The sequence below is a fragment of the Megalops cyprinoides genome, chromosome 7, assembly GCF_013368585.1.
Source record: "Megalops cyprinoides isolate fMegCyp1 chromosome 7, fMegCyp1.pri, whole genome shotgun sequence".
Classification (NCBI taxonomy): Eukaryota; Metazoa; Chordata; class Actinopteri; order Elopiformes; family Megalopidae; genus Megalops; species Megalops cyprinoides.
The window spans coordinates 12,695,561-12,709,225 of record NC_050589.1 but is presented as its reverse complement, the minus strand read 5'-3'; the positions used below and the strand labels follow the sequence as shown (position 1 = coordinate 12,709,225).

General features: G+C 43.1%; 1 protein-coding gene across 1 annotated transcript; it reads left to right on the top strand.

The window, feature by feature from the left end:
- Positions 1-1,615: 1,615 nt before the first annotated feature.
- Positions 1,616-13,094, top strand: LOC118780326 (trichohyalin-like). The gene is made up of 4 exons (XM_036532761.1): positions 1,616-1,680; positions 5,473-10,022; positions 10,914-12,829; positions 13,047-13,094. The coding sequence occupies exons 2-4, from the start codon at positions 5,492-5,494 to the stop codon at positions 13,092-13,094; spliced, it is 6,495 nt and encodes a 2,164-aa protein (XP_036388654.1). The 5' UTR covers positions 1,616-1,680; positions 5,473-5,491.
- The last annotated feature ends 571 nt before the right edge of the window (positions 13,095-13,665 follow it).

The following is a 13,665-nucleotide window of genomic DNA, read 5'->3' as shown; positions in this document are numbered from 1 at the left end:
GCAATATCGCCACCTACCGTGGCGGAGGGTGGAGACGAGATGGAAGACCGAATAAACTGTATTAGCTGATACTGTCGACCAACGGAACTGCAAAACAGCTCTGCACATGTGATGACGATCCTGAGACATAGTCATCAAGCGCATAATGTAATTTAGCTCTTCTCCATCGCAGTCTGAAACTAATTTATATGCATTACCGAGTGCCAGAGATGGCAGACTAGGGATGTAACTCTTCTTGGTTCAAGCTAAGGCAGATTTCCAAGCGTTCTCGTTCTGTTTATTCCTTGAGGCGTGTAAATAAATAAATGAACAAATAAATAAATAGTACACTATAAAGTGCGTCCAATACATATTCTTGTATATAATCTTCCCTCCCTTCTACTCCTTGTTCTTACTCTTGATGAAGAGACCTTTATGTATTCAGCACATATATTGATCTTTCCGTCCCTATTATCCCACACTAGGCCCATTTAAGATGCTGCAATTGGGGACAGGCCATCCAACATAGTTAAAAGACTAAATGAACCCCTGTACAGGTGTTAAAGCAGATAAGTATACGATTCAACGCAGATACGCACATGTATATGCGTATGTTTTAGTTTACATTAAAAGAAATGCACAGTCAAAACAGTCATCCTGTTCCATGACAAGGTGAAGAAGCTTCCAGGGTCACACATTTATTGTTTGATCTTGCCCAACACTATGACAGAGCTGCTAATGACAATGCTGTAAACCAAAGAGGTTGTGTAAATGAGATGGGGGAAAGCCAAGGGAGAAGTTGGTGTGGGAAGTGAAGGCCTTTCAAATTGATGTTAAACTTGAGCAATTAACCACAATGTGCTGGTCTGAGTAAATTATTCCACAGCCAGTACAAAGTGAAGGGGAAGCCCGTCTTGAACAGCCATGCTTTACTAGGTGACTGGCAGTTGACATTTCACATGCGGATTCTCATCACACACAGGCTGACAAGATGAGTCTAAAAATCATATGAATGAAAAGCAGTAAAACTGGGACAGTGAGAAAGGACAAAAGCTGGATCCAGGATTTTGTTCAGAGTGCTTGCCTTGTATAAGGCAGGAAGTGGATTTAAGTCTGCTGTTAGTGTTGCACTGGTTAAAGAGCTTTACTTTTGAAATATTTTAATAAAGCCATGTATGTATGATTGCTTTTTCACTTAGAGCAAAGTGTGAAACCAATGTCATATATACAGAAGATATGTGTTGTCTACCATTTCCTGTTTAGAACAAGGTAATATAACACAGGGTAGACCTCTTTTTGCAGACATCAATCTTTCTGTGTAATATGGCCACATCATGCATTGTGGTGATAATAATCTCCAATAACATGTAATTGCAGAATTCAACAGAAGTTGTTTGAACACAAGACAACTAGTAACTAAATGCTTTCATGTCAGAAAAATGGAGATAGCCTTGCTCAAACTTTAGCTGAAGTGAAGACGGAGGCTGACAAAGCAGGTTCTTTTTAAACAGCAGTAGGAGGGTGTCAAAATCGCACAGGAAGTCCATGCTTGTTACCATGGCTATGTGGAAAGGAAATCTACCATTGGTGAGAAGAAAATTAGTATATTTGCCGGATATGAGGCACAGTGAGAAAATGTGCTTCGCTGAGGGCTCAACACAGATGCTGCCTGAGAGACAGAGGGGCTTGCCAGTTTTGTAGGTGAGTCCTCGTCGCTTCCTCCTGACTCCAGTCAACATATGTGCTTAAGCCTGACCAATAAATAAACGTAAATGACTTTTTCTCAGAACACACTCAATTTTTAAAAAATAAAAACTGGGGGATCTCTGAACTTTGCCAAACTGTGTTTGTGAATTAAATATAGTAACGCTTGAAGTTATTTCTGAGCTAAATTTAAGGACGGATATTGACTATACGCAGCATTGTGTTGTTACTCTGGGTTTTGCTGTGGTGTCACTGAAGGACAGACTGACACACATTCAGATGTGGTCTGACCTTTTCTGTATGCACTGCGACACACGTGGCCTTAATATATGCACTTGCACTACTCTGTTTTCTAAGTCTCTCTGGTGCTGACAGTCATGCTGACAGCCACATGAACGAATATTGATGTGACAGCACCCTTGACGTTGTCTTGCAGCTCAGTGCAGCTTGTCTTGGAGAGGGCAGGACTTGTGTGAATTCATGTGAAGTCTCTTGAATATGGCATCACATTAGCATCCATGTGTTGTTTTTGCTAAGGAGCTGGTCTTTTAAACAAAAGGTTACAAGTATTTCAGGTGGGCCACTTTCGTACTGTTGAATAATGTATTTCAGTCAGGATTGTGTCCATATTCTACAGAATAAGTGGGTAATATGAGAAATGTGAGCTCTGTCATTGCATACGTAATTAAACTGGCAAATGGAGCTTTGTCTTCTCAGCTGACATGCAAAAAGAATTAGCGGTTTTGATGTGATTGTTAACCAATAGTAAATACAATCAGGGTTCTCTAAACATCATTTCCACTAAGAAACGATTCTGTTAAATAATTAAATTAATTAGTTGATGCAATGTTTTTTTTTCATTCTTGTTCTGCGTCAGAATTGTTATTTTTTTCACAAGTACTTGCACTTTGGCAGCTACAGAGACACATGGTGGTATAATGATAGAATGTATAACTGAAAACATTTTTAGGATTTTATCGTTCAAGCCTTACTAATTATACAAAAATACGCAACATCATATAACACAAAATAAAGTCATGCACGTATTGCAATAACACCAGTCATCAGTGTACCGTGTGACAGACTGACACATCTTCGGATGTGGTCTGTCATGTTTGGTATGGACCGTTGTTCTTGTGATTTTTATCAGATGCACTTTTTCTGCTCTTAATTTGTGAGTCACTCTGGATACGAGTGTCTCCTGACAGAGTGAATAGATGTAAATGTCATATTCGTGTTTGAAAATCCCATAATATATACTGACACGCAGCAGGTGGGCATTGATATGCATTGTTAAGATTCCAAATAAGGTCCCAATAAAAATCTGCATAGATATTAGTGCCTAATCCTCAAAGAAGCATTGCCACACCCGCCAACGATCTTCTGTTTGGCAAAGTTTACAGTCAAAGTCAGATTGGAAGAGAAACATCAATGAAATCCCCAGGAAAGCCAGTTTGTTCCGTTGTTGTTGTTCAAGCCCTTCTTTGTTATTAATGTTATGTGACGTAGATGTAAATACAGTTGATTTTGTCGTCCTCTCTATTCCCACCGAGGTTCTATGCATTCTGTGAACTGAACAAAAATTAATTTGATAAGTAGTGTCCCTTCAAGATTTAAGGGCTAATCTTCGGTCATCAGTTAAGTGGAATATTTCTTGTGAATACAGTGCCACTGAGGAGTATGCGTGACTGTGGTTGGACATGCTTAAACATGTGGTTGTTTAAATGTCTGGTGTATTTTAGGAGATGAGCGAAACACGCTGTGCTGTCAAATTATCAGATACTGCTAGGCTCTCTTATGTGAGCTGGCAGGTTAGGGTTTTGTTTTATGAAGGCTAGCTTGGTCTTCACATAAGTCGGTCAAATGCCTTTTTTGTACAAATGCAGTATCATTGTGTTTTTTTTTCTTCGTTTTTGTGGTATGCTAAATTTGGGAACTTGTTAGTGAAAGTAGTTGTAACAGTTGTAGCAAGCCCCTTGCACCTGAATATTCGAAGCATGAAGACATTTAAACTAATCCGGTGTTTAGTAAGTATTGAAGACCATACTCATGTGTCAGTGGGAGCACACAATCATACTCATTTTTAGAAGGGTAGAGTCGAACCATCTCTCCTGCAGGTGTGCTACTGTGCAGATGTGCTATGAATGGTGCACATCAGTGTCTGACAAACCGGGACACTGTCATTTATGCTTTCCCCTGCTTTTTGTATCCATGGTCAGATGTGCAGGGCAACATGACACGCGCAACAATTACATTCACATTTGCATATCTGCAAGCCACTTTACCATATATGGTGTGTTATAAATTCATGAGTTGAACAAGATGAGTTTTTTTCTAGTTTGGCCACTACATTGCTTGAAAATAAAGTGAATGCAATATTTATGCTGACAATTGGTGAAAACATACTCCTGGGGAAATATTGGAGGCATAATGGTTGATGCCTGTCAGTTACACAGTCTATGGTAGAGAAGATTGTGCAGACTGACATAAGCAGATGAAAACTCTAGTGGATCATTTAAACCCAAGAACTGTAGTTACATCCTCCTCACATTGTCTGTGGGCATTTTGTGAAACAGAAAGAGCTGATATGGTCGAAATTTTACACGCTGTATGTTAGCAGTATTGTAGATGTTTTGTTTATTTTAAGATAACTAGCTACGTGTCACATATAGTACAATGAAGATGGTGGCTATCTGGAGCCCCTTTCAGACATGCACTGCAACCCTGAATTTATCTAGACATTGTTCGAATCAGTTGGACCTGACGTTAAACGGAGCTTTACCCTGCCAGCTCCCTACACAAGTAAGGGAAGGATCTGAGGTATGACTGAGTAGTCTGCAGAGGTGGGTCTCCAGGGATGTGATGGGAGATGGCTAGATGGCCTCTGCTCTGCTATTCGCTATCTGAAGCTCATTCCACCCCGTCAAATAGACGCAGATAGGGGACTGCATGTGTAACTGCAAAGGGGAGGGACAGACAGGTATCGTGAGGTTGCATTGTGTTTAGGTTCAGATATGAAGGAACTGTGCCCTTGAGCATGTACATCGCTGGGAATAAGGCAGGATTTCAGATCAAGTAATGGGAAAGAGTGTAAAGAGATCAAGTGCATTAATCATGTAGCCTTATGAAACCGTGTCTGAGTTTCAATAAGGATAGATGGTTCTACAGCTATGAGAGGACTGAGAACCTGTAAAAGGACTTACCTTTTGGTGCTAGGTGTGGGGTATGTGCTGCCTGTAGCTTGGCTCAGCACCATTTCTGCTGTTCGCATCAATTCACAAAAACAATTTCCTCGCTAACAAATGATCCCCTGCCCTTTCTTATGACCAAAATGCCACCCTCAATTTTTGTGATGACACTCTTTTAATAGAACTCTAAACAAATGTGCTGTCATCTGGGTAAGCCTTCACTTCACACTGCTGTCTTATAGGCAGGCTAATTCTCAAGGATTTTTTAACAAATAAACAAAAATATTATGGACAATTATGTTCTTTACACTTAAGACTATTGGATGAGGTTGGAAAGATCCTTTAGCAGCTTAGTTCCCAAAAAAATGCCATGAAAAATGGTTATGATATCATATTATCATAAAGTTATCTTAAACTTAGCTTCTTACTTCTGATACTCAGTGTGAAGACTTCTTGAGAGCCCCATATTCACTTAATAAGCTGTGAGGTATTAACCACATATCAACCTAAATATACTGTAAACATGTAAATATGCCAATTTCAGTATGTTTTTGTGATAGAACCCATAATCTAATTTTATTACATTTTTGTCCCACTTTAGGCAGCCTTTGTAAACTAACATGTCTGGCAAGAAGTCAAGAAAAGCCCAAAGAATGGGCTCCACACGAAGGGGTCCCCGTGGCAACAGTAACCAGAGGACTGAAAGAGACACTGAGGGAATGGAAAGAATGCAAGAAGAGGAGAGGGAAACTGAGGGGATGGGGCAGGAGGGAAGCGGAGGAGCCGAGACTGTCTCTCCCCATGAAGTGGATGACAAGCAATCAAAAAACTTGCTGCCCTCTCTTCAGCCCCTGCCATTACGTGACACATCCTCATCCGTACTGTTCAACCAATCACCAAGCCCAGCTGAAGTCTGTTTAAAAGTGACGACTCCCTCTGTCATGACAGATTCCACAACACCAACACATTACAACATGCCTGCAGATTCGTCTTTGGATGATGTTCTCCGATTACAAGCCTCAGCACCCCAGAAAGAGCAAGAGTGCACTGCTCCTTTTGCCCATCAACACCAGTCGGAGAATGCTGCATGCAGCCCTTCCACGTCAGAGTCTCAAACTGTTAAATGTGTAGATAAATCCGCAACAGAACACAGCTCCATTGCCAAAGATGAGATGGACACCAATGGCCAACCCCAGGAGCTCTCTAAATATTTTTCCCATGTAGATGAAGCCCAATTAGATGGGTCTGCGAACACTTTGTCCTCTCAGGGCAGTGTACAAGATGTGTCTCTCTTGGGATCCACAAAAACACGGAGAAAGATGGGGTCCACTCGTAAAGCCTTTGGCAGGGCAAGTGAGCAGTCAGACATAGGTGAGGGATGGCATGTCATGGAGCAGGCAGAAAAGAGGGAGGAGAGAACAGATGGACAAAAAGGAGAACTGGGAGGAATGGAAAAAGAAAAGAAAAAAGCAATAGATGGAGGAGGTGGAGGAGAAATGAAAGTACAGGGAAGAAAAGAGGAGGGGGCTGGCAGTAGGGTGGAAGAACATGTCATTATAGCCCAACGCCACCAAGCTGAAGGAAAACTGCTTACAGAAAAAAGCCCTGACCTTTCTCTGAATCCCAATGAAACCCAGGTCATGTCTCAAGAATTTGCCCCCACTCCACACCTCTACCAATCAGAACATTTTGGACATCCAGGGGAGAGTGAGCATGATGAGTCATACTCAAGAAATAGAAAGAGGAAGGTGGGCTCAACGCGCAAAAACCGCTTTACTGCAAAGAACCAAAGAGGAAGAGGTGGGGGTGAGTTAGGGGAGGAAGGAGAGGGAGAAAATGAGATGAATGAAGGAGATAGAGGGGAATTAGAGGTGAAGCAGACATGTAAGGAAGTAGTGGAGGTCAGAGAAAAAGAAGATGTGAGCGTTCTCAAGAAACCGATCCCTGAGACCCAAGATGAGAATAACTTGAACCTTGAATTCAACATTATATCAAATCATCAAAATACGGAATCTACAACGAGGAACCCACATGCACAAGGCACAGAGAGCAAAAAGGAAGATAGAGGTGAAGAAGACATAGAGGAGAGAGGCACAGAGGGACAAATGAGAGATGAAGAAATGAAGGAGGAGGTGATGAGACTGGAGGAAGAGCAAGGAAAGAAGGAAGAAGACGAGAGGGAGGAAGAGATGGACATAGAAATAGCTTCCACTTCTGTCAGCTCCACTTATGAATCTGAGATCTCAGATCAGTCTCAGCAAGTTGAGAATACCAGTTTTGCAAAAGAAATGGGGACTGCAAAGGATTTATCCCTCAAAACCACGGAGACTATAGTATACAATAATGAAGCTGATGGTAAAAAGCTCAGTAATTTGGCTGAAGAAAGTGTCATTGGAGACGATCAGCAAGAAACAGAGGTACACATACTCCCAGGAAGTCCGGACCTTGCTTTCAATCTTAATGACAACCAGGGAAGATCACAAGGATTTGAATCCCCGTTTCCACAACTTGACCAATCAGAACAAATAAAGGAGGAGGAGCATGATGACTCACGCTTACCAACCAGACAGAGGAAGATGGGATCAAGTCGCAGAAGCCGCTCTGCTGCTAAGGACCAAAGAGGAAGAGGATGGGAAGAGTTAGGGGAAGAAAGAGAGGGAGAAAAAGGAGACCAGGAAGGAATGGAAAGGGAAACTGAGAAGAATGAAGGAAGTGGAGGAGAACCAGAGGTGAGGCAGACATATGAGGAAGTAGTGGGAACCAGAGAAGAAGAGGAAGAGGAAGAGGGTGTTCTCAAGAAACAGTCTTCTCAAGATGAGAATAACTTGCACATAGAATCCATTATTATACCAAAAGATCAAAACATGGATTCTACAATGAAGAACCCTCAGACACAAGATGGGGATAAAGAGATGGAAGAGAGAGGAGAAAGAGACATAAAGGAGGAAGGCACAGAGGCAGAAATGAGTAAAGAGGTGAAGGGGTCTGCAATTGAAGAAATGAGGGAAGGGGTGTTGGAGAAGGAGAGGGGAAATAAAGAGGGAAAAGAGCGGGAGGACAAGCTGGAAATCGAATCAGCTCCAATTTCTGTTACGTCCATTTATGAACCTGAGATCTCAGATCAGCCTCAGGAAATTGAGCATTCCACCTCTGATGGGGAAACAGAGACTGTGCAAGACACACAGGTGATCCTAGGTAGGACAGAGAACATAGGACATGAAAGTGAAGTTGATGCCATAAAACACCATAGGATGATTGAAGACAGTGTCACTGCAAGTGACCAGCACCAATCAGAGGAACACATGCTCCTAGGAAAAAGTCCTGATCTTGCATTCAGTCTTAATGACAGCCAGGGTGGGTCTCAAGAAACTGAATCCCCAATTCCACAACTTGACCAATCAGAACATTATGGACAAGTTGAGGAGGAGGAACATGAGGACTCACAGTTACCAATGAGAAAGAGGAAGATGGGATCAAGTCGCAGAAGCCGTTCTGCTGCCAAGAACCAAAGAGGAAGAGGATGGGAGGAGTTGGGGAAAGAAAGAGAGGGAGAAAAAGGAGACCAGGAAGGAATGGAAAAGGAAACAGAAAATGAGATGAATGAAGGAAGTGGAGGAGGAAAAGAGGCAAGGGAGATTGATAATGAAGTAGAGGAGGACAGGGAAAAAGAGGAAGAGACTAATAGTGAAGTAAAGGAATATGAGACAAAGGTGAGAAAAGCAGAAAGAGAGAGGGATGAGATGCAAGAGCAAGAAAGGATAAAGGAACATGTGATCACAGCAGAAATGGCAGAGAGCATAGCAGAAGGAAAGGGAGTAGAATGGAATAAAGATGAACATGCAGGAGAGATAATGGAGGAAGAGTCTGGACTGGAGGGAAACCCAGATCTGGCACCATTTAGGGGAGAGACAGAGAAGGAGGACAGTTATCTGCAGACTTTGAGTTTAACACACTCTGAGGGAAAGATCGAAGGGGTTACATCTTTAGGGGAAGAGAACAATTTGCCTTCTGAGACACTCCAACAACAGAGCTGCCCTCAACTTGAAGATACCCTTACCGTCCATCCCAAGGAACTAACCAATGACACTCAAATGCTAGAGTGCACTGAAGCCCAGATTACAGACCAAAGCAAGGACTCTGATAATAACTTATTTTCAGGTCAATCTGATCAGCTGGTGACCTCTGAAGAGTTGCTTGCAGAACCTTTAAATACTCAATCTGCCATCCAAATGTCTGAGACACAGACCTCTCAAGGTGAGCATAACTTGCACATAGAATCTGTCATTATATCAAATGATCAAAACATGGATTCTACAATGAAGACCCTATATACACAAGACAGAGAGATAAAGATAGAAGACAAAGGGGAAGGAGACACAGAGGAGAGAGGCACAGAGGGAGAAAAGAGAGAAGATGCGAAGGGATCAGATATTGAAGAGATGAACAAAGAGGTGTCTGTAATGGAGCAGGAGCGGGGCAGTAAGGAGGAAGAGGAGATGGAGGCAGAGATGGAGATAGTAATGGCTCCCACTTCTGTCAGCTGCATTTACGAATCCGAGACCTCAGGTCAGCCTCAGCAATTTGAGGATTCCAGTGTTGCAGAGAAAATGGAGGTCATAGAGGACACTCTGGTGCCCCATGAGAGGATAGACAATATAGTGCATGTTGATGAAGCTGATGGCAATAAGCTCCATAGGATGATTGAAGACACTGTCACTGCAAGCGACCGGCACCAATCAGAGGAACACATGCTCCTAGGAAAAAGTCCTGATCTTGCATTCAGTCTTAATGACAGCCAGGGTGGGTCTCAAGAAACTGAATCCCCAGTTCCACAGCTTGACCAATCAGAACATTATGGACAAGTTGAGGAGGCGGAACATGAGGACTCACAGTTAGCAATGAGAAAGAGGAAGATGGGATCAAGTCGCAGAAGCCGCTCTGCGGCCAAGAACCAAAGAGGAAGAGGATGGGAGGAGTTGGGGGAAGAAAGAGAGGGAGAAAAAGGAGAAGTGGAAGGAATGGAAAAGGAACATGAGATGAATGAAGGAAGAGAAGGAGAACCAGAGGTTAAGCAGATATATGAGGAGGTTGTGGAAGCCAGAGAAGAAGAAGAAGGGGAAGAGGGTGTTCTCAAGAAACAGTCCTCTCAAGATGAGAATAACTTGCACATAGAATCCATTATTATACTAAAAGATCAAAACATGGATTCTACAATGAAGAGCCCTCAGACACAAGATGGGGATAAAGAGATGGAAGAGAGAGGAGAAAGAGACATAAAGGAGGAAGGCACAGAGGCAGAAATGAGTAAAGAGGAGAAGGGGTCTGAAATTGAAGAAATGAGGGAAGGGGTGTTGGTGTTGGAGAAGCAGCGGGGAAATAAAGAGGGAGAAGAGTGGGAGGACAAGCTGGAAATCGAATCAGCTCCAATTTCTGTTACGTCCATTTTTGAACCTGAGATCTCAGATCAGCCTCAGGAAATTGAGCATTCCACCTTTGATGGGGAAATGGAGACTGTGCAAGACACACAGGTAATCCTAGGTAGGACAGAGAACATAGGACATGAAAGTGAAGTTGATGCCATAAAACACCATAGGATGATTGAAGACAGTGTCACTGCAAGTGACCAGCACCAATCAGGGGAACACATGCTCCTAGGACAAAATCCTGATCTTGCATTCAGTCTTAATGACAGCCAGGGTAGGTCTCAAGAAACTGAATCCTCAATTCCACATCTTGACCAATCAGAACATTATGGACAAGTTGAGGAGGCGGAACATGAGGACTCACAGTTAGCAATGAGAAAGAGGAAGATGGGATCAAGTCGCAGAAGCCGCTCTGCGGCCAAGAACCAAAGAGGAAGAGGATGGGAGGAGTTGGGGGAAGAAAGAGAGGGAGAAAAAGGAGAAGTGGAAGGAATGGAAAAGGAACATGAGATGAATGAAGGAAGTGGAGGAGAACCAGAGGTTAGGCAGACATATGAGGAGGTTGTGGGAGCCAGAGAAGAAGAGGAAGAGGGTGTTCTCAAGAAACAGTCTTCTCAAGATGAGAATAACTTGCACATAGAATCCATTATTATACCAAAAGATCAAAACATGGATTCTACAATGAAGAGCCCTCAGACACAAGATGGGGATAAAGAGATGGCAGAGAGACAAGAAAGAGACATAAAGGAGGAAGGCACAGAGGCAGAATTGAGTAAAGAGGTGAAGGGGTCTGCAACTGAAGAAATGAGGGAAGGGGTGTTGGTGTTGGAGAAGGAGCAGGGGAATAAGGAGGAAGAAGAAAGGGAGGAAAAGTTGGAAATAGAATTAGCGCCAACTTCTGTAAGTTCCATTCATCAATCTGAGATCTCGGATCAGCCTCGGGAAAGTGAGGGTTCCATCTTTGCAGGAGAAACAGAGACTGAGCAAGACACACAGGTAACCCTAGGAAGGACAGAAACTATAATACTCAAAAGTGAAGCTGACAGCATAAAACACCAAAGTTTGATTGAAGACAGTGTCACTGCAAGTGACCAGCACCAAACAGAGGATCATATGCTCCTAGTAAAAAGTTCTGATCTTGCTTTCAATCATAATGACAACCAGGGCAGATCTCAAGAACTTGAATGCCCAATTCCACAACTTGGCCAATCAGAACATTCTGAACAAATGAAGGAGGAGGAACATGATGACTCACAGTTAGCAATGAGAAAGAGGAAGATGGGATCAAGTCGCAGAAGCCGCTCTGCTGCCAAGAACCAAAGAGGAAGAGGATGGGAGGAGTTGGGGGAAGAAAGAGAGGGAGAAAAAGGAGAACAGGAAGGAATTGAAAAGGAACATGGGATGAATGAAGAAAGAGGAGGAGAACCGGAGGTTAGGCAGACATATGAGGAGGTTGTGGGAGCCAGAGAAGAAGTGGAAGAGGGTGTTCTCAAGAAACAGTCCTCTCCAGAAGAATCCATTATCATACCAAAAGATCAAAACATGGATTCTGCAATGAAGAGTCCTCAGACACAAGATGGGGATAAAGAGATGGAAGAGAGAGGAAAAAGGCACATAAAGGAGGGAGGCACAGAGGCAGGATTGAGTAAAGAGGAGGAAGGATCTGCAATTGAAGAAATGAAGGAAGAGGTGTTGGTGTTGGAGAAGGAAGAAGACACTGTCATTAGTAGTGACCATCATCAATCAGAGGAACACATGCTCCTAGGAAAAAGTCCTGATCTTACATTCAGTCTTAATGACAGCCAGGGTAGATCTCAAGAAACTGAATCCCCAGTTCCACAGCTTGACCAATCGGAACATTATGGACAAGTTGAGGAGGAGGAACATGAGGACTCACAGTTAGCAATGAGAAAGAGGAAGATGGGATCAAGTCGCAGAAGCCGCTCTGCGGCCAAGAACCAAAGAGGAAGAGGATGGGAGGAGTTGGGGGAAGAAAGAGAGGGAGAAAAAGGAGAAGTGGAAGGAATGGAAAAGGAACATGAGATGAATGAAGGAAGAGAAGGAGAACCAGAGGTTAAGCAGATATATGAGGAGGTTGTGGAAGCCAGAGAAGAAGAAGAAGGGGAAGAGGGTGTTCTCAAGAAACAGTCCTCTCAAGATGAGAATAACTTGCACATAGAATCCATTATTATACCAAAAGATCAAAACATGGATTCTACAATGAAGAGCCCTCAGACACAAGATGGGGATAAAGAGATGGAAGAGAAATGGGAAAGAGACATAAAGGAGGAAGGCACAGAGGCAGAAATGAGTAAAGAGGAGAAGGGGTCTGAAATTGAAGAAATGAGGGAAGGGGTGTTGGTGTTGGAGAAGCAGCGGGGAAATAAAGAGGGAGAAGAGTGGGAGGACAAGCTGGAAATCGAATCAGCTCCAATTTCTGTTACGTCCATTTTTGAACCTGAGATCTCAGATCAGCCTCAGGAAATTGAGCATTCCACCTTTGATGGGGAAATGGAGACTGTGCAAGACACACAGGTAATCCTAGGTAGGACAGAGAACATAGGACATGAAAGTGAAGTTGATGCCATAAAACACCATAGGATGATTGAAGACAGTGTCACTGCAAGTGACCAGCACCAATCAGAAGAACACATGCTCCTAGGACAAAATCCTGATCTTGCATTCAGTCTTAATGACAGCCAGGGTAGGTCTCAAGAAACTGAATCCTCAATTCCACATCTTGACCAATCAGAACATTATGGACAAGTTGAGGAGGCGGAACATGAGGACTCACAGTTAGCAATGAGAAAGAGGAAGATGGGATCAAGTCGCAGAAGCCGCTCTGCGGCCAAGAACCAAAGAGGAAGAGGATGGGAGGAGTTGGGGGAAGAAAGAGAGGGAGAAAAAGGAGAAGTGGAAGGAATGGAAAAGGAACATGAGATGAATGAAGGAAGAGAAGGAGAACCAGAGGTTAAGCAGACATATGAGGAGGTTGTGGGAGCCAGAGAAGAAGAAGAAGGGGAAGAGGGTGTTCTCAAGAAACAGTCCTCTCAAGATGAGAATAACTTGCACATAGAATCCATTATTATACCAAAAGATCAAAACATGGATTCTACAATGAAGAGCCCTCAGACACAAGATGGGGATAAAGAGATGGCAGAGAGACAAGAAAGAGACATAAAGGAGGAAGGCACAGAGGCAGAATTGAGTAAAGAGGTGAAGGGGTCTGCAACTGAAGAAATGAGGGAAGGGGTGTTGGTGTTGGAGAAGGAGCAGGGGAATAAGGAGGAAGAAGAAAGGGAGGAAAAGTTGGAAATAGAATTAGCTCCAACTTCTGTAAGTTCCATTCATCAATCTGAGATCTCGGATCA

What these genes read in the sequence shown, in the direction of transcription:
- LOC118780326 (XM_036532761.1), top strand. Translation starts at nt 5,492, where the DNA reads ATGTCTGGCAAGAAGTCAAGAAAAGCCCAAAGAATGGGCTCCACACGA. An exon ending in CAAGAAACAGTCCTCTCAAG is followed by an intron (nt 10,023 to 10,913) that starts ATGAGAATAACT and finishes AGTCTTCTCAAG; the next exon opens with ATGAGAATAACTTGCACATA. An exon ending in AGACTGTGCAAGACACACAG is followed by an intron (nt 12,830 to 13,046) that starts GTAATCCTAGGT and finishes TTGACCAATCAG; the next exon opens with AACATTATGGACAAGTTGAG.